Source organism: Sapajus apella, unplaced genomic scaffold, assembly GCF_009761245.1.
Source record: "Sapajus apella isolate SASKATOON/1434 unplaced genomic scaffold, GSC_monkey_1.0 scaffold94, whole genome shotgun sequence".
NCBI lineage: Eukaryota > Metazoa > Chordata > Mammalia > Primates > Cebidae > Sapajus > Sapajus apella.
The window spans coordinates 579,015-599,884 of record NW_022437034.1 but is presented as its reverse complement, the minus strand read 5'-3'; the positions used below and the strand labels follow the sequence as shown (position 1 = coordinate 599,884).

The 20,870-nt window shown below is 40.7% G+C and overlaps 1 protein-coding gene across 3 annotated transcripts in view; it reads right to left on the bottom strand.

Moving 5' to 3' along the window:
• The window catches only part of SUPV3L1 (Suv3 like RNA helicase), a 29,156-nt gene extending 11,268 nt beyond the window's left edge, over window positions 1-17,888 (bottom strand). For 2 of the 3 annotated variants that reach the window (XM_032256178.1, XM_032256177.1), the window contains exons 1-10: window positions 17,531-17,888; window positions 12,324-12,401; window positions 11,838-11,945; window positions 10,889-11,003; window positions 9,529-9,697; window positions 7,833-7,944; window positions 4,040-4,117; window positions 2,830-2,921; window positions 1,289-1,469; window positions 660-753 (exon numbers count right to left, since the gene is read on the bottom strand). In XM_032256178.1, the coding sequence (XP_032112069.1) occupies window positions 660-753; window positions 1,289-1,469; window positions 2,830-2,921; window positions 4,040-4,117; window positions 7,833-7,944; window positions 9,529-9,697; window positions 10,889-11,003; window positions 11,838-11,945; window positions 12,324-12,401; window positions 17,531-17,804 (1,301 nt within the window). In that variant the 5' untranslated portion in view covers window positions 17,805-17,888. Of the gene's footprint in view, window positions 1-659; window positions 754-1,288; window positions 1,470-2,829; window positions 2,922-4,039; window positions 4,118-7,832; window positions 7,945-9,528; window positions 9,698-10,888; window positions 11,004-11,837; window positions 11,946-12,323; window positions 12,402-15,068; window positions 15,210-17,530 lie in introns of those variants that run through there. The other variant, XM_032256179.1, reaches the window with a different exon arrangement.
• Between the last annotated feature and the right edge of the window lie 2,982 nt (window positions 17,889-20,870).

The window sequence follows — 20,870 nt, the reverse complement described above, 5'->3', positions numbered from 1 at the left end:
GTCTCTAAAATAAATAAATAAATAATATTTAGGCTTAACATTGTTATCATTTAGAGATAATAACTAGCCCCACATGCATAATAGGCACTCGGACACCTGACTGAGAAACCGAAAATGAAGTGACGTAGTACAGCAGGTTAGCAGTAGTGGAGGGCAGCATTCAAACGTTCTAGTGTGGGCTGAATGTAGTGGCTGATGCCTGTAATCCTAGCACTTTGGGAGGCTGAGATGGGAGGATCACTGGAGGCCAGGAGTTAGAGACCAGCTTGGGCAAAAGACCTTGTCACTAACCCCTAAAAAACAAAAAATTAACCAGGCTTTATGGTGTGTGCCTGTGGTCCCACCTACTCCAGAGGTTGAGGCAGGAGGATTGCTTGGGCCCAAGAGTGCAAAACTGCACTGAGCAGCAGTTGTATCACTGCACTCCAGCCTGGGCAACAGAGCAAGACCCTGTCTCTAAAAAAGTCCTAGTGCTATTTAATATTTTCTTTTTATTCCCTCAGTAGGTGGAGGCAAGATAAATCTCAAATCTATCCTATAATATTTATTCTCCTAAATCAAAGTGTTTGGTCATTAATGGCAATTAGAAAATTGAAAAACAAAAAACCACCACCCAACTCTCACTGAATATTCATGCTTATTAAAAACAAATTACTTACAAATTAAGACCCATGCCAATTGCATCTGTGGCAACCAAGATTTTGCAAGGGTCATTGGGATCATTAAACTTTTTTGCCTGAGCAAGTTTGGCCCCTAAAATAAGAACAATTTATGTTAAATAAGTAGTCTTTTATTACATCATGCTAAATACATCTTGGAAACCCTCACCTCCTCTTCCCATTTTTAATGACAAAACCTTTACTGTTTCAAACTTTTATTTCTTTATATCCTCAAGAAGCCACTTATCCTTTAAATCCATTCCTTCAAATACTCCGTCATATAGCAACACAATCCCCCCCCACACTAGCCTTATCATTCCTGAGGACACAGATTTCAGGACTACAACTTAAAGGACATGGTCAAGTCTAGATTTCAATGACGTTTCTGTAAGAAAATAATAAACTCGGCATTTAAGATATAGTCTAATAATAGCAGCAACAAGAGCTATAATTAAAATACTTCTATTTCCACTAAGATGAAATAGAAAATTATTTTATATGACGTTTAACAAATCACCAATACATCAAGCAGCTTAATTCAGTATTGTTTACTATGTTTTCTATACATATCTCAACATAAATTGCAAAGATAAAAGACTTCATATCTTGTCACAATGAAAGTCAATTACCGGGTGGGAGACTGCCATATATAACAGCTGATTCTAATCCTCGAATTTCAATCTGCCGACTCACAGAATAAATATCATTCTTGCTAAAACAGACAATGCAGTCCCCAGGCCGAAGGTTATCTAAAGATTCTAGTGCATGGTCCAGCACAGAGATGGGGGTAAGCCTCTTATAGTCTCGAACCTACAATAAAGACATGAAATGGCAAAATGACACACCTAAGTCAACTTCTTGTGACTAGTAATTAAGTGAAAAGCTTGCAATGCAGTTAAGAGCAGCTAAAAATTGGTAAGTACCAATGGTCTTCAAAAGAAAACACAGAAAAACATTTATTTTGATATTTTAAGTGTTAACCATCACTTCTTGACGTCTCTAAATTAAGAAGGTGAGATACAGTGTTTCATATATTTTCAAAGCTTTGTCTCATATATTTAATTTTCATGGCAATGTGTTAGGTTCAGAAGGGTTATTAACCGTTATTTCCATTTTATAAAATAGTAAAACTGAGCCCAATAAAAGATTAATGTCCGAGGCAGTTTGCAAGTCTAACCTTCTGTGATTTGCCTAAAGAATGCAAAGCGAAGAAGGGCAAAACATAGAATGGACTCCAAAATTTATTCCACTATATTCCACTATCTCTCCTTAACTTCAATTTTCTGGGAAGTGAGAGTGCTTATGTGTGTGTGTGAGTGTGTGTGTATATTTTTTTCCCAAACCTTGAAAGCTGGGCACAAAACTAAAATAACAGGCTAATTCAAAATTATTTCCTTGGCTCATGCTTGTAATCCCAGCACTTTGGGGGGCCAAGGTGGGAGAACTGCTTGAGCACAGGAGCTCAAGACCCGCCTGGGTAACATGGTGAGATGCCCTTGGAACAAAAAAATTAAAAATTAGACAGGCATGGTGGCACACACCTGTAGTCCCAGCTATTTGGGAGGCTAAAGTGGGAGGATCACTTGAGCCCAGGAGGCTGGGGCTGCAGTGAGTTGTGATTGCACCACAGCACTCCAGCCTGGGTAACAGAGTGAGACTTTGCCTCAAAAAAAAAGGAGAATTCTTCATTTTATTACAGAACTCGGATAAAGAAAAAGAGAATTAGGCTTAAAAGGAAACCAGTTACTCTCAATTCTAAGAATCTGAAAAAAGAATATAAACTGTGTCTGGCAATTAGATATGTATAAAAGGCCCCAATATCTGACATACAAGACTTTGAAAATGAAAAACTTGCTTAGAAGTCTGAGAATGCTCTCAGACGCTTAAGAGTCCTGATTTATTTAATTTGATCTACTCAATCCCCACAAGGTTTTGTCAAGAAGGGAAGAATTTCTTGTACTCTTAGAAGACCTATGCTGTGATCACTCTGTCAGAACTTCAGATCATGAGGTTCAATCAAATATATATGATTTAGTTGGTCACAAGAAAATAAATCTTTCTTTTTAGTTGAGTTCTGATTTTGGCATTATCTAGGGCCTCTGAAACCACTGCCTAGGTATGCTGGACTATTTGATATGCTACCTGGAGAACAAAGCATCTAATCGAATACCTCCACTTCCTCTCCCGTTGTGAACATAAGCTCCGTCACCAGGTCAATAGCAGCAGGTTCTCCACACAAATGAATTTCTTCAGCACAGAGTCCTGTCAATGCAAAACTGGGTTTCTGAATTTTAAAGATTTATAATTAAATATGCAACATTTTACATAGCCAAAGTACTTTACATTGGCTTACATATTGCTTTACAACCTTACCAAGTATTTACAAAAATATCTCTCAGGCCAGGTGCAGTGGCTCACGCCTGTAATCCCAGCACTTCAAGAGGCTGAGGCAGGCGGATCACCTGAGGTTGCGAGTTCAAGACCAATCTGACCAACATGGAGAAACCCTATCTCTACTAATAATACACAATTAGCCAGGCATGGTGGCAGGCACCTGTAATCCCAGCTACTCAATAATCTGGGTGTCATGGCTAATGCCTGTAATCCCAACATTTGGTGAGGCTGAGGTGGGAAGAGTACTTGAGCCCAGGAGTTCAAGACCAGCCTGGGCAACATAGGGAGACTCTGTTTTTACAAAAAATTTAAAAATTAACTAGGCATGGTAGCAAACACCTGTGGTCCCAGCTACTTGGGAGGCTGAAATGGGAGGACTGCTTGAGCCCAGGAGGTCAAGGCTGCAGTGAGACATGACCACGCCACCACACTCCAACCTGGGCATTAAAGCAAGACCCCGTCTCAAAAAATAAAAAGCTTTGGCCACAGAGATTTTTACGGCAGCATTATTAGTAACAGGTAAAATAACGTTCAACTCTATGGAGCAAATTACAGTATTGCCCTTCAATGGACATATGAGATTGTATTCATATGTAATATGAAAACACATCACATGAAAAACAGAAGTGAAAAAAGCAAGATACAAAATTAGATGTTCTCAAAACACCGTACACGCATACAAAACACATACAAAAAAAAAAAAAAGACTAGCATGAAACACATCAAAACATAAATTGTAGTTGTGTAAATATGATGAGATTTGAACATTTTAACTTTGATTACATGTTTATACTAGTTTTGTAACAGGAAAAAATGGATTTCCTATTATTAAAATAACATTTAGAAAATAAAAACTCACACTTAGCTGACTTTCATGTCAAAAAGAAAGAATCTAGGTGATTCTATCTGGCAATGGCAAGCAGATAAATATGCATCTCAGTGCAGATGTCATGAAGTGTGGGTTTTATAGCATTAAGACCACCAACCTAGAAGCGCTCTGGTCCAGGCCCATCCTCTAGCTGGATCTCTAATCATTTGAATTTCATCAATTACAGCCACTTTGTCTTAAAATAAAAAAGTTAATGTGAGCAATATCATCTACTTAAATACTATTATAAACAAATTCCAACACCAAAATTCAAGCATTCACCATCACCACCACATACTGGGTTCCTGTTTTCTGGCAGGTTTGTTCTAAGTGTTTTATAATTACACCTCCTCCTTTAATACAACAAATCTATGAGGTTAAGTATTATCACTATCTCCATTTGACCGAAAAGTCAAAGGCCCAGAGAAACTAAGTAACTTGCCCCAAGTCTTACTCTGTCGCCTAGGCTAGAATGCATGGCGGGATCTCGGCTCATTGCAACCTCCGCCTCCTGGGTTCAAGTGATTCTCCTGCCTCAGCCTCCCAAGAAGCTGGGATTACAGACACCTGCTACTGCATGTGGCTAACTTTTATATTTTTAGTAGAGACAGGGTTTTACCATCTTGGCCAAGCTGGTCTCAAACTCCTGACCTTGTGATCCACCCGCCTTAGCCTCCCAAAGTGCTGGGATTACAGGCTTGAGCCACCGCGCCCGGCCTAGCCTACTCTTTTTAATTAATTTTTTTTTTTTTGAGATCGAGTCTCGCTCTGTTGCCAGGCTGGAATGCACTGGCGTGATCCTGGCTCACTGCAACCTCTGCCTCCCAGGTTCAAGCGATTCTCCTGCCTCGGCCTCCCGAGTAGCTGGGACTATGCTGCCACACTCAGCTAATTTTTGTATTTTTAGTAGAGACAGGATTTCACCATGTTGCCCAGAATGGCCTTGATCTCCTGACCTCGTGATCCACCTGCCCTGGCCTCCCAAAATGCTGGGATTATAGGCATGAGCCACTGTGCCCGGCCTTTTTTTTTTTTTTTTTTTTTTTTTTAAATTTTGATACAGGGTCTCACTATGTTGCTCAGGCTGGCCTTGCACCCCTAGGTGAAAATGATCTTCCTAACGGTGTCTCACTCCATCACACAGGCTGAGTCCAGTGGCACAATCATAGCTCAATGTAACTTCGAACTCCTGCGCTCAAGCAATCATCCTGCCTCAGCTTCCGAGTAGATGGGACTACAGGCACATAGCACCATGACCAGCTAATTTTAAAAACATTTTCTTTAACAATGAGGGTTTTGCTATGTTGCTCAGGCTAGCCTTGAACTCCTGGCCTCCAACGATCCTCCTATCTCAACCTCTCAAGTAGCTGGAATTAACAGGCGCAAGTCACCACACCCAGCTCCAAGTCCATACTTTTACCTACTATACCACACTGCCTCCTAAATGGAACAGTTCTATTTGTCCTATTTTTTACAATATAAGAGACAGCCTGGAGAATTTGCCTGATAAGAAATACCACATCTATACAGAAGTAAAAGAAGGCAGCGAGTTTCAGAACAAGGAGGAGACAGCCCTTCATTTACTAATGAAGCATCTCTACAACAGGAAACCAGGCAGCTCTCAGGGGTAGAAAGTGAAGTGAAGGAATAATTCCTTGGGCTCTAGCCATGCTCATTCTTTGGGGTATTAAGCCCATCACTATGGCAAAAATTCATGTCTCGTCTTATTTTCTAAAGCTAAAATGCTTCCAAACATATTATTCTATTCCCTGTAATTCATATATTTTTATTTTCTTCCCCAAATACCAAAGAATTGAAAAGAGAACATTTTAAAAAGTACAATTAATATGCTTATTAATTGTATACTTAGGAAAGTAAAGAAAGCTCATTGTATATTGAAAAATCACCAGATTAGAAATTACTTATTATGGCTGGACATGGTGGCTCATGCCTGTAATCCCAGCACTTTGGGAGGCCGAAGTGAGGCGGATTGCTTGAGCCTAGGAGTTTCAGACCAGCCTGGGCAACAAAGTGAGACCTTGTTTCTACAAAAAAAAATTTTTTTTTTTTTTTTTGAGACAGAGTTTCGCTCTTGTTACCCAGGCTGGAGTGCAATGGCGCGATCTTGGCTCACCGCAACCTCCGCCTCCTGGGTTCAGGCAATTCTCCTGCCTCAGCCTCCTGAGTAGCTGGGATTACAGGCACGCACCACCATGCCCAACTAATTTTTTGTAGTTTTAGTAGAGACGGGGTTTCACCGTGGTGACCAGGATGGTCTCGATCAAGAGATCGAGACCTCATGATCCACCCGCCTCAGCCTCCCAAAGTGCTGGGATTACAGGCGTGAACCACCGTGCCCGGCCGAAAAAAAATTTTTAAATGAGGTGGGAGGATTGTTTGAGCCCAGGAGGTCGTGATTGCAATGAGCCGTGATCAGGCCACTGCCCTCCTATCTGGACAACAGGAGTGAGACCCTGCCTCACAAAAAAAAAAAAAAAGTACTTTGTGATCTGGGTATGTACAACCAAGGCTAGAAGAGAGGATGTAGAGAAGAAATTCTGATTTATAAACTTCTGTGCTATAGTACAATGCATTATTTTACAATACACTGATTTTTAAAAAACTATTCATCTCATGAAGTTGATTGTTAAAATGGAAAAAAGCAAGCTACCAAATAGTAAAGTACATTCATATTTAATATATACACTCACCATGAACTATATGCATACACAACTATATGCATACACAACAGGAACACAAATATTAACAAAGTCTGGAAAATATATACCAGAGGGTTAATTAACACTTGTTGATTCTGGATCAGTGGGACTGGGAAATTATGTAGGTTTGTTTTCTTCTCTTTGCTTGCTTGCATTTTTATATTTTCTTTTTTTACATTTTTATATTTTCAATAACAAAGATAATATTTCTTACATAATAAGAAAAAAGTTAATTTTCACTTAAATGTTAAGGCCAGGTGTGCTGGGTTCCACCTGAATCCCACCACTTTGGGAGGCCAAAGTCGGATGATCACTCGAGGCCAGGAATTAGAGACCAGTCTGGGCAACACAGCAAGAACCCATCTCCACAAAAAATGTATTAATAAAAAGTTAGCTGGGTGTGGTGGGTCACACCTGTAGTTGTAGCTAAGGTGGCTACAACTAGGAGGCTAAGGCAGAAGGATCACTTGAGCCCAGGAGGTTGAGGCTGCAGTGAGCCATGACCGCACCACTGCACTTCAGTCTGAATGACACAGTGACTCAAAAAAAAAAAAAAAAAAACAAACCCAAAAACTTTAAATAGAAGCTCACTGTGGCACCATACATCATAGGCAAAAACTTTAAACAACCTAAATATCCTTTAACTGGGGAAGAAATCATTTCAGTCCTAAGATGGAATACTATAAAATAATTTAAATGAATTAACTACAGATATGTAGCTATAGGTAATTCAACAAGACTAGATCTAAACACGTTTGTGGACTAAGCAAGTAGCAGAACAATAATAACAATATAATAATCACATAAATGTTTTAAAACACAATCTAAAATATTGATAAGTAATACATATCAACGATATATATCCTGAAAAGAGACAGGAAAACTATACACACCAAATATTTGTTATCAGTTAGAACAAAAGTAGAGAGAGGAATTAAAACTGGAGTGTGGCACAAAGGAAGTTTCAATTATACTGATTAACGTTTTAGCTCTTTTAAGAGAAAAAGGGAAAGAATTTCAAGTGCAAGCATTTGTCAGTGGTGGCTGACTGCATGCTTGTCATACTTATTCTCTTCTTTTTCTAGATTTTTAAATTTTTTCTTCACACATACAAAAATCATATTTCACATTTCAAGTGTATTTTAAAATTAAAAATACCAAACCATAGTTTCTTAAACAATATATACATACAAGGAGTTGTAACACTGCACATCTCAACTGTACAAGCAACATGTGAAGCCTGTTTCCCATCTGGCTGAACTGTCACACGCTCCTCACCTGTCACCAGGTCACATGGCACACCCTAGAATGAATAGAAAAAAAAAACCTAGAATTATTTCTATCTTGAAAATAATGGAAAAATAGGTTTTGGATATTTAACAGAGCATTCTCTCCACTACCAGCAAATCAGTTTGTTTCACTGTTAAAACATTCCCAATGCTTTTTCCCTTTTATAAAAAATAAAGTAAAATAAGAGCCACTCTCTTACATAACCTAGGTGAACTTTGAAACATCTCAAATCAGCTAAATCCTCAGGAAACAAAAGCATGAGACACTGCAGCAGTTTCATATTTTAACTTTGTACATCTCTGAACTATTTGACTTTATTAAAATGAACGAGTTGTTTCTATATTCAAGAACATTATAAATACAATTTAAGAATGTAAAGACCTCCTATTATAATTCCCTGAAAGGGACCAACATCAATGCTATGTCAGGGTGATGTGGTTAGTCCAAGACTAATGGGCTCCCCAGAATGGAGGATTCTTGGTGCTAAATCTAGGGAAGTCCAGGCCAGTCATCATAGTGGCCTGAATCAAATCATGGGGAAATACTAGCCATATCCTAACTGAGGGACAGTTTACAACACAATTGACCTGTAGTCTTTCAAAACGTACAGGTTACAAAAGACAAAGTAAGACTGAGGAACTGTCCAAGATGAATGGAATTAGAGCTATGACAACTAAAAACAGTGTGAGACCCTGAAAAGAACCCTGGAAGGGTGGACGATGGGGTGTAATTGGACAATTGATGAAATCTGAGTATGGACTGTGATTCAGTAAGAGTAATCAATATTAAATGTTCTGCTTCAGACAAATAACCCATGGTTATGGTAAAAGTCTGTTCTGAGGAAATATATTCTCAAGTATTTACAGCAAAGAGGCACTATGCATGTAAATTACTCAAATTGTTCAGAAAAAAAAAGAGAGAGAATGTAAATTACATACCAAAACTGGTTAAGTTCACATTATAAAGTCATAATAAAACAATGAATAAAAACATAGCCCATTTAGTGAAAATGATGCCTCAGACCACAGGGCTTCAGTCCTTTCAGTTTTGAAAAGGTGGCTTCAGTCTTTATCATTAGTTCTGGCTGATAGCATCAGAGGTCTAATTTATAAAAGGTAAATTACATATCATAGAGTAGTGCTTAATTCTGAGGGGGCAAAGGACTTCAGAGTTTCGACTATATCAACAATATTTTATTTCTTAAAAAAGTAAGTGAAGCAAGTATGATGAAATGTTAAGATATGATGAGGTGGGGTAATAAGTTCAAGCTTATTCACTTTCTGCATTTCTCTCTATAAGTAAAGTGTTCTTCAATATTGTCTTTCATTCTACTGGGCACATGTTTTCACGTTTTTGTATCTCTGAAATCAAGGTGCATCTTAAGAATTGATAACATGTCAGAGTTCAGTTGGTAGCATTTTTTTCTTAATTGTACATAAAATAATGGTACATCTTACAATTGATAGCTTCTTAGATACAATAAAATATGGTAATTTTTTGTTAACAGTAAATTACTACAAACATCTTTTCCCACTCCCTCTGAAAAAGAAAATTAAAAAACAAAAACAAAAACATGAGCAATTGGTAATATACTGACAGCAGCATTACTCTTTTCGAAGATCTCATGTGCCAGTAATTTTAAAGGGCCACAATATACTCCAGACTTTGCTGAGAAGTATTTCTGGATTGCATGATAAGTCTTTCCACTGTTTGTGGGGCCTGAATGGAATATTATCTTCCGATGCATGGCTCTAGCGTCTGGGTACCTAAAACATGAGTAGGTAAACGGCTTAATCCCATTTAACCTCAAAATCCATCCTGGCAAAGATACCAATTGAAACAAATTCCAAATGAAATATCCTCTTAATCTTCACAAGATCAAGTCTTTGAAAAACTAAATTAAACAATGGGTTTCATATCTACATTAAAATAATGACTGGTTTCCAAGAATGGCATTTACTAACTAGAGGACCAAAAAACCCAAACGCAAATTAATGTCTTGAATATTTTTCCCATTGTATAAATCTCTTTTTCTCAGGGGTTACTAAAAATAAACTTAAACTGCTATCAGTTCTGTACCTATGTTCACATCATTCCCACCGCTCTAAACATATGACTCTAAAAGCAAACGTTCCCAGGCCCCTGAATTCCAAACATATGCAAATACAATAATGGAGTCTTCTACCTCTGGCCATGGTGGAATAACTGGCACTTGACTTGCCCTCCCACTAAAAACAAGTACAAAGTGGGGGGAAATATATGCAGTAAATGTGTGGGGACATGGGCCACAGGCAGTGCAGGACTGCAATCCCTGAAAGAAAAGAACACTTGAGATAAGCCTTACTGCACCCCAGTACAGCAGAGGGAGGTAGACAGTCCTACTGAAGCGTGCAGCAGAGATCAAGTTCTGAGCTGCTTCAGCAGCTAAAACGTGAAGAACAGAGTGTGGAAGAGAAGGGTGCACAGAAGGAGAGCCTGGAATTCTGTGTGGGGGTTCCCTGTGAGTTTCTGGCCAAGTGCTGGGCTAACCTTGTACAAGGTAAGAATCAACAGGGTCTAGGAAAGAGCAGCCTACCAGGGGTTTGAGTGGAAAGTCTCAAAGACGTCTCAAATGCTAGGGGATGTTGCAGTTCCAGCCACGGTAGAAAGAACTCATTAACACCCAGGCACTCAGCTAAGACACCAGAAAGGCCATAGGCTTAAGAACAACATCCTTAAGTCAGGGCTATTCTAGATCTGCCCTAATAAAACCTAAAACCACACTCAATCTGGATCATGGTGAGATACCAGTTAATTGCCTAACAGAGTTAATTGCCTCCTTTTTTTTCCTTTTAGGAAAACAACCTAATCCAGACTCCTTAAAATTTGTTATCTAGAATACAATTAAAAAAAAATGATCACTAATCACCCAAGATTAGAAACTGAAAAATTTCAAATCCACGAATGGAGAAACTAACCAGTTAGGTGGTATTCTTAAGTCGCTGATTTTACGTAGATCATCCTTACATTCCAACACAGGAAATATTTGTTTGGCATGTCTCAAGAAAAATGGAAATAAGTCATCCACATGAGCTGGAAAATAAAACACTGTATTAACATGTGCGATCTACATTTAAAGAAGGGAAAAAAAGTAGAAAAGTCCTGAAGTTAGGGACCTTATCCTTTTCTGGGATCCTGTTTTGTCTTATTTTTTCCTTTTAATTTCATCTGTATCTTCAGGAAAACAGGAAATTGGCTAGCAACCACCACATTCTACTCCTTTAGTACAAACAGGCAAAGATTAGCACTGGTGAAAGTTAAAAATAAAGAACCTAGACATATACATTACAGAGAAGAAGGTATAAACATTTTTTAAACTTTGAAAACCACAGACAAGCAAAACATGTGTTTGCTCCTGAGCATGAATTCTCCACATCTTTGTGGCTCTTAGAGGGGCCTGGAGCATGTCCCATTCAGCGCTGTATCCTCAGTGCTGGGCACAAGGTGCAGGTCTAAGAGTCAAATACATAACCAAAGCCAAACTGCCGTGGGAATAAAATGACGATATTCTCACTTTTTTCTTCTTTTATAGTAAGAACTTTGTCCTGATATGAGGCAGAAGGAAGCCAGTGGTAGAAACAGATGGAATCTGCTATGCACTAATTCTAACTTGTATGACAGCTTATTTCACTGTGGCCCCAGTCTTCCTCCAGTCTAAGACATATGGGTGATGTAACAACTAGCTCAGGGACCCAATATAAAGGCAAACAACCTAGAAGTCAAACTGTCAAAGCACTGAATTATTTACAGAGGATGTTACCAGACCCATTCTAAACCAAATAAGCCTTTCTGGAGAAATAAACATGAAGTATGGGAAGAAACAGAAGGCATGGTCAATAGGATTTTTAAAATTCTCTAAGCACTTGCCTGCACCGAAGCAAATATCATTCAAAACAATGTGAATGTCCACATCCAGGGAATGAGACTGCATAATATAATTTCTAAAGCTTATGAAAGCTTGGTGGAAGAGACGAGCTGTAGAGACACAAAATTAAAAGATGTACGGCTTAGTTTTCATTTTAAAAAATACACATACACACCACACCAAACTCACCAGTCTTTTCTCTTTTTTTTTTTTTTTGGTAGTACAGCTGGTTTATTATGATCTGGGCTAAAACTGAAGTCCTGGCACGGCATGAAGGAAGGCTATACCTGCAGCTCCTTTGCTGCGCAATATGGCTTACCAGGTGAGCCTCGCCAGTCTCCTGCCCAGCCAGAAGCAAAGGGCAGGGACGTGTCTCAAGACTACAAGAATGTACTTATTTCCATGTCACACAAGGGGCTGCACAATCCTGACCAAGCTGTACTGTAAGAGGTAATAAAATATATCTAGGAAGATGTTTTGGGCCTTACCATCAAGTCCATAATCAGCACCCAGTTTCTGAACTTCTTTCCTCTTGTAAAATTTGTCTAAGATCCCCTTTACTTCATCTAGAAGAGATATATCAAAATTTAACATCTGTTTCCTTATCTTAGATAGATGCTGAAACAAAGGCAAAAGAAACAACGCAGTAACACCAAAGGCAGCAGTCTAATGAGTGTTGCAAGAACTTGAAGGTTTTAGTTGATCCTTCTTTATGGATTGATATGTGATGGGAGTGTTTAGAAAAATCGAGTCAAGCAGTGCAACACTCTGTTATACTGCAGAGGAAATAAGCAACACACTCCAGATCAGAGGCAGCCTCCAGCCTTCACCAGGCCACTTATAAACAGCCACACTGTGGTTCACTTACAACCATTCTGCATATCCAAACAGAGAGCAGCTAAAACGCATCCAGAAAGACAACCAATACAGCAAGGACCATAACCTCATGCTTTTGTTAAAGTGACTAAGGGAGCCAGGATGATCTTTAGTTTCGAGGATGACAATTTCAGGGAGGACAGATGACACTTGTTTTGTTCTAGATGGCATAACTGAAGTCAGTGGGAGCAGATTTCAGTGGAATTTATACAAGAACTTCCTAACAATTAGAACAGGGAAAAGTGAGAGCTCCTTACCAATGGAATTACTCAAACAAGGGTTAGGTGACTGTATTTCAAGGGTGACATCACTATGAATCAATAATCTTATAGCAAAAATATTTTAAATTAATCAGGATGAGACTGTATTACAGTTGTATATGTTAAAATACTACAGCATTATTCAATAAACATTTTACCGATTTAGCCACACAGTATGTATTTCTAGAAGCCAACAGGAGTACACAGGCTTTACCCATGAAATTCAGAAAGGCTGAGTAGCCTGTAATTTTTACCTTCCACAAATGTACCAACCACATTTTCACACAGCCCAACAAACACAACACCCATTGAAGAAATCAAGCCTGAACAAAGCATTCCACTAACAAAACTTCATCTGACAGAATGAGGAAATTTCAGAATCACTGGTTTTAGCCACTAGATTTGCCCATGACTAAATATACACACACGTGCGCGCGCGTGCAGATGCGTGCGCGCACAGATGCGTGCATGCGTGTGTGTGTGTGTGTGTGTGTGTGTGTGTGTGTGTGTGTGTGTGTATTGCAGATCACAGGCAGCTATTCTCAGATTTCTGGGTCTCTGTTACTTTGTACTGAGAGGGGACAACAGTTTCCTAGTATCAAGGGTAGAAAAATCAATGACAAACAAAAAATTGGAAAAAAGCACGTGCAATTGCTTGGGAAAATTCTGCTGACCTATAAACTCGATATTAACTAAAGACAGATCACATTTATTTAGAATTAACCTATTTTCTGTGACTAACACTATGATGTTATGTAAGATTCATGCCTCTTTACTCAAATTAAAATGCTTCCAAAATGTGAAATTTCTCATTATGCTAAGTGAAAGAAGGCAGTTACAAAAGACCACATACTATATGACACTATTGATATGAAATATATAAAACAGGTGAATCACTAGACAGAATGTGGATTAGTGGTTGTCTGGGGACTAGGGGACTAGAGAGTGACTTGCTAACATATATCAGGTTTCTTTTCAGGGTGATAAAAATGTTCTAAAATGAAATTATGGTGATGATTGTAAAATCCGGCAAATATACTAAAACCTAATGAATTATACAATTTCAAAGGGTAAGCTTTCTGGCATAAATTAAAATTATATCTTTTTTTTTTTTTGAGACAGGGCCTCACTCTTGTTACCCAGGCTGGAATGTGGTAGTGTAATCTCGGCTCACTGAAACCTCCACCTCTCAGGCTCAAGCAATCCTCCCACCTCAGCCTCCCAAGTAGCTGACCTATAGGCGCACACCAACATGCCCGCCTAATTTCTGTATTTTTTTGGTAGAGATGGGGTTTCACCATGTTGCCCCAGCTTGTCTTGAGCTCCTGGGCCTCCCAAAGTGCTGGGATCACAGGCGTGAGCCACAGCGCCCAGCCTAGTCTTTTTAAAAGAACATTCTGACTGCAGGTAGAGAATAGAATGGAGAGATCAAAGGCATATGAGGAGACACCTAGGGGCCATATGTGAAGTCCAGTCAAAAGATGGAAGCCGGCAATTTAAGCTAAGTTGGTTGCAGTGGAGAATGAATGAATTCAATATTTATGAGGTAGAATCAACAAGGGGTTTTCTCTGATTGTTAGATGTAGGAGGTGAGGGATGAAAAAATAAAGACTACCAGGTTTTGATCTGAGCACCTGGAGGAGCAGGCTGAGGGGAAGGTAAGTTGTCTTGACATGCTAAGGTGAGGTGTGTTTAAGAAAGACAAGTGGAGATACCTGGTAGGCAGCGTGATGGATAGGTCTAGGGTGAAGGAGAGAGGTCCAGGGTAGAGACAAAGATCTGAGGGGAATACTGAATTATCGAGGGGGAGAGAGAAAATGAGAGAAAATAGCAAGCACAGAATAAGGCAGCAAGATGATGCAGGACAAAGCCTTTAAGTACCTCAACTTTTTGAGCTATGAATAGGCAAAAGAGATTGAAAAGTGCCAGCTTCTTATCCCAGTTGCTAAACAAAGTGGAAATCTGACACCTTAACCATGTGGGTATATCGCAGTGTAGTAATTCATCATCTTCTGTAGCCCCTTCTGCAGTACTGAAAAATCATTCTAGTAAATTCAACATCTGGACCAATCCCAGTCAAAGGAGATGAAAAATCACCTGGCACACAGACCCAATGAGGTATCTAAGGATTCTCCACCAGAAGAAAATCTAGTGCTGACAAACCTATGTCTCCATTCTATCTTCTTACCGGAAGCAGCAAAGACATTTATATTTTCAGGTAAACTGGAATGGCTGCAGAAAATAAGAATTTATCAACATTTGAAAACAACAAGGCAAACTATCTCATCTAAATTAAGTTACGCCTGCAAATAATACAAAATAAATGGAAAATTATTCTTTAATGGGTAAACTATTGTTTGAGTTTCAACTCTGCAAGATGAAAAAGTTATCATCTATTTTGCAACAATGTCAATATACTTAACACTAGTGAACTATGCACTTAAAAATAATTAATACTGGCTGGGTGCATTGGCTCAGGCCTGTAATCTCAGTGCTTTGGGAGGCCATGGCAGAAGGATCCCTGGAGCCCAGGAGTTTGAGAACAGCCTGGGCAACATAGCAAGACCCCATCTCTACAAAAAATTTTAAAATTCTCCAGGCATGGTGATGCAAGCCTGTATTGCTAGCTACTTGGAAGGCTGAGGCAGGAGGGCTGCTTGAGCCTGGAAGTTGGAGGTCACAGTGAGCTGTGATCACACCATTACACTCCAGCTTGGGTAACAGAGGAAGACCCTGTCTCTTTAAAAAAAAAAAAAAAAAAAAAGAAAAGAAAAAAACTAAAAAAAAAGTTTAAGAGTAAATATTATGCATTTTCACAATTGAAAAACAAATAAATAATACTATAAAATAATTACATTTATTTATTTATTTATTATTATTTTTTTTTTCTGAGACAGAGTCTCGCTCTGTCACCCAGGCTGGAGTGCAATGGCGCAGTCTTGCCTCACTGCAACGTGCGCCTCCCAGGTTCAAGCGATTCTCCCACCTCAGCCTTCAGAGTAGCTAGAACTACAGGTGCACACCACCAGAGCTGGCTAATTTTTGTATTTTTAGTAGAGACGGGGTTTCACCATGTTGGCCCGGCTGGTCTTGAACTGACCTTGTGATCCACCCGCCTTGACCTCCCAAACTGCTGGGATAGATAACAGGCGTGAAACACTGTGCCCGGCCTACATTATTAAAATAATACAGTCTCTGCTATGGTTTGAACGTCTTTTCCAAGACTCATGTTGAAATTTAATTGCTATTTTAACAGTTGAGAGGTGGAACCTTTAATAGGTGATTAGGACATGAGGAGTGTGCCCTCATGAATGGACTCCATTATCACAGGACAACTCCTTAGTGGGCTCCTGGAAAAAAGGATAAGTTCAGCCCCCTTTCTCTCTGTCTCACAGGCTCACTTGCCCTTCCACCTTCCACCATGCAATGATGCAGCCAAAGGCCCTTATTAGATCCGGGCCTCCAGAATCATGAGTCAAATACACCTCTACTGTTCTCAGTCTGAGGTATTCTGTATAGCAGCAGAAAACAAAGACAGTCTCGCAACTCCAAGTAAAGTGAAAGGCCTTGCTTAACGCTGACTTGGAAGAACAGGTCAAAGAATAACATACACTGAGTTCTATCACATGTTTAGTCAAAGTACTGTACTTCCGCCCTGAAAAACAAGATCTGACCCAAGCACGTTGTAATCTGTATTTTAGTTTTACAAAAGGAGGCGCCAATGTCGATGGTGGAAGTGAGACATTTTTCCTTCTATTCCTGGAGACTGTTCCTGGATACCATTTCCTCAACCTCCCAGTTTCATTTGGTCAGAGGAACTCCCTTACCTCCCTAATCAACCGGGAACTCACCATGAAAACATTCACATACCTCTCTGTCAACAAATCCATCTAAACTTGGTTTTGCTGAGCAAAGCTCGCTGTCACTCACTGATGCTACGCTCTTTTTTTTTCTCTGGAGCCAGGGATGGTTAAGATACCTACCACCTGCTGCTGGGACATCCTACCTTGTTCTACCTTCTCACGTTCCACCTTGTATTATAATTCATTTTCTATACGCGTGACCTTCCCCACGAGACCGTTAAGTTTCTTGAGAGGGGCTCCGGTTCCTCTTGACAACCACCACATAGTCTAACAGTGTGGTATGATTTGGCGCCTACTCAATGACAAAGAATCCTAAAATAAGTCTCAGCTGGCTTTTCACTGCCACATCCCATTCCCCTTTCAGGGGCGGGAGAGAAAGAATACAAGAAGAAGCAGGCATCCACCTAACAACTCAAGAAAAGTCAAATCATCCCAACACATGAGTGTTTAAACCAGAGTGCAGGGCAGTGAAAGAGAAAAGGCCACTTCTGGGACGAGACGTTAAGAATTAATCAGACACAGTCCCAAACTGTTTGCAGGACTCACACACCAGCGAAGGAGGCAGACACTGAGAGGCACGATGTTAACGCTCGACGGGGCCTCGGGTCCCCAGGGGTAGGAGGTGCAGCTTCCTCCCAACCAGCCTCGGACCGACAGACACCACCCCCTGCCATCTTCTGTAGCTCCCGCACTCACTCTTGTCCAAAGGTCGGGTTAGCTCGGCCCCAACGTCGCCATCGGCGCTGGGGCCCTGAGGTTTCACACTCAGGGGCACGAACAAGGCCGTGTTCGGGGTTTTGGAGCCACCAGAGGCAGAGGAGCAGGTTGTGGCAAGGACAGAAACTTGCCCCAGAACCCCGGGAAAGGGCCCAAAGTGGGGGCGAAGGGCAGAGCAGATGGCTGCCCGATGGCCAGCCTGGCGCCCCGCCGGGAGCCGAGCCCACAATAGGGCACACCGGGGGAAGGACATCGAGGCCGCAGGTCCTACAGAGGATGGCAGCTGCCACGGACACGGCGGCGGACAGTGACGCACACCTCCAGCGCCTGCTGTCCAGAAAGACCCAGGCCGAGCAGGTGAGCTGCCCGAGAAAACGCCCGATCGATAAGGAAAAAGCCGTGCCATAAGGGCGTTCTTTCAGGGAAGAAGAAGCTTAGCGGAGAAAACTACAAGACATAATTCTCGTTCTCTTTCCCTGTTTTGTTGGCGACTGGGACCAGCTTTCCCTAAAGAAGGGAAAATAATCAGGCATCTTTGGAATGTCATAGATGAGCGGAGGGGGCCTGCTAGTTGTGTCACGTGATGCAAACTAGTCCTTTGGCAAACACGTGTCCAGAAGCACGTGGGTAGCGGGGTGAGCAGTGAGGGAATGGATGATGGAGAAGGAACGGGTGATGGAGAAGGAACTGCCAAGACTCCGGATAGTAGTGTGTCTTGCGAACTCAAACACCAAATAGCATTTCCCCAGAGTTCCTTGCATTGTTAACTGTCATTTCCTGATAGGGTAACGTTAGCGATGATAACTTGATATGCCCCTCAGAAACGTTGCTAAGAAAAAGTACCTTTTCTTTTTTTTCTTTTTTTCTTTTTTTTTTTTTTTACACAGAGTCTCCCTCTGTCGCCCAGGCTGGAGTGCGGTGGCGCGATCTCGGCTCACTGCAACTTCCACTTCCCGCTTTCAATCGTTTCTCCTGTCTCAGCCTCCCAAGTAGCTGGGACTGTAGGCGCCCCCCACCACGCCCTGCAACTTTTTGTATTTTTAATAGAGACGGGGTTTCACCATATTGGCCAGACTGGTCTCGAACTCCTGACCTTGTGATCCGCCCACTTCGGCCTCCCAAAGTGCTCCCGGCCGTACTTTTTCTTTAATGTGAGCAGTTTGTGTACACCATCCTAGCAGCTATGTCACAACCACATGTCAAAAATATGTGCTTTGTACCCCAGTCACAGTTTAGTTCCAATGCATTCGTTGAATACGGTGTCCTCATGTGAGGCTGCAACATGTTAAATTCACAAGTTTAATCTGGGCGTGGTGGCTCACGCCTGTAATCCCAGCACTTTGGGAGCCAAGGCCAGTGGATCTCCTGAGATCAGGAGTTCGAGACCAGCCTGGCAAACATGTTGAAACCCTGTCTCTACTAAAAATACAAAAATCAGCCAGACGTGTTGGTGTACGCCTGTAATCCCAGCTACTGGGGAGACTGAGGCAGGAGAATCGCTTGAACCTGGCTGGCGGAGGTTGCAGTGAGCCGAGATTGCACCACTGCTCTCCAGCCTGGGCAATAGAGTGAGGCTCCGTCTCAAAAAAAAAAAAAAAAAAAAAAAATTCACGAGTTTAGCTTCTTCACATCTCTTTGTACTTAAATCATTAAGATCTTACAACTTGAAGGAACGTGTTATGTAATATACAATATTGCATCTCAGATAAGATGCCAGTAACAATTTGCCCCGTGCCTTTGATTCACAAAATAATGTTTAAACATCAGGGATACAAGGAGACAGTTCTTTGCTTTCAAAATTTCTGATCTGGTTTTGGTGATAAGAATAGTACACATTAAATAACGCATTCTAACTCTACTTAATAGGCTTACTACTCTGATAGGCTAATGGCAGTTGTTCAAAGAAAGGAACAATTTTAGAGTGGTAGGGAGATTTCTGCCAGACTTAAAAGCAACAAAACGGCCGGGCGCTGTGGCTCACGCCTGTAATCCCAGTACTTTGGGAGGCCGAGGTGAGCGGATCATAAGGTCAAGAGACTGAGACAATCCTAGTGGCCAACATCGTTAAACCCCATCTTAAAAAAAAAAAAAAGAAGCCGGGCGCGGTGGCTCACGCCTAATCCCAGCACTTTGGGAGGCCGAGGCGGGTGGATCACGAGGTCAAGAGATCGAGACCATCCTGGTCAACAAGGTGAAACCCCGTTTCTACTAAAAATACAAAAATTAGCTGGGCATGGTGGTGCATGCCTGTAGTCCCAGCTACTCGGGAGGCTGAGGCAGGAGAATTGCTTGAACCCAGGAGGCGGAGGTTGCGGTGAGCCGAGATCGTGCCATTGCATTCCAGTCTGGGTAACAACAGCGAAACTCCGTCTCAAAAAAAAGAAAAAGAAAAAGATTAAAAACAAAACAAAACAAAACAAAAAAAGCAACAAAACAAAACAAAAAAAGCAACAAAACATGTAGAGAAGCGGTAATTAAATTCTAATCAGAGGAAATGATGTGAGCAGAGGCTTAACTATGGAAAAGACATATTCAAAACATTTAAATACACATTAAGGCAGGGCTGATTCTATGACTTAGAAATAGTGATTATATTTTTGAGAAGATAAATCATTCATTAGAAAGTACCTAGGATGGACTAAACACAAATATGCAGGGAGGAAAATTGCAGCGTTAGCAACAGTTATAGCTGAAGGCAGTACAGTAGATTCCTGTGTCTAAATTATGATAGAGACCATGTAAGTGGAATGGAGAGATCTTACAAGACTCCTTAGATAATATAGTGAGTGACCAAACATGCTAGAAAATGTAAACAAACAGTGATGTCCCGTCAGATTTGGAAACTAGGAGAATGAGGGATAAACCAAACATTTAATATATCACTGAGGCAAGCACTATGTTCTTCCTTTTAATCTTTTAATATGCCTGACAACCATTTAGAGGTATTATTGTCACCAGGTTAAGTAACTTGCCCCAATAAGTGGTAGAGTCACATACTAATCTAAATCTTTTTAAAAATTATTTTATTTTTAAAAATAGCCACATTCTTAATTTTTTTTTTTTTTTTTTTTTTTGAGACAGTCTCACTCTGTTGCCCAGGCTGGAGTGTAGTGGCGCAATCATAGCTCATTGCAACCACTACTTCCCAAGTTCAAGTGATTCTCATGCCTCAGCCTCCCAAATGGCTGGGACTACAGGCCTGCGTCACTGCACCTGGCTAGTTTTTGTATTCTCTTTAGTTTCAACATGTTGGCCAGGCTGGTCTCAGAACTCCTGGCCTCAAGTGATCTGCCCACCTTGGCCTCCCAAAGTGCTGGGA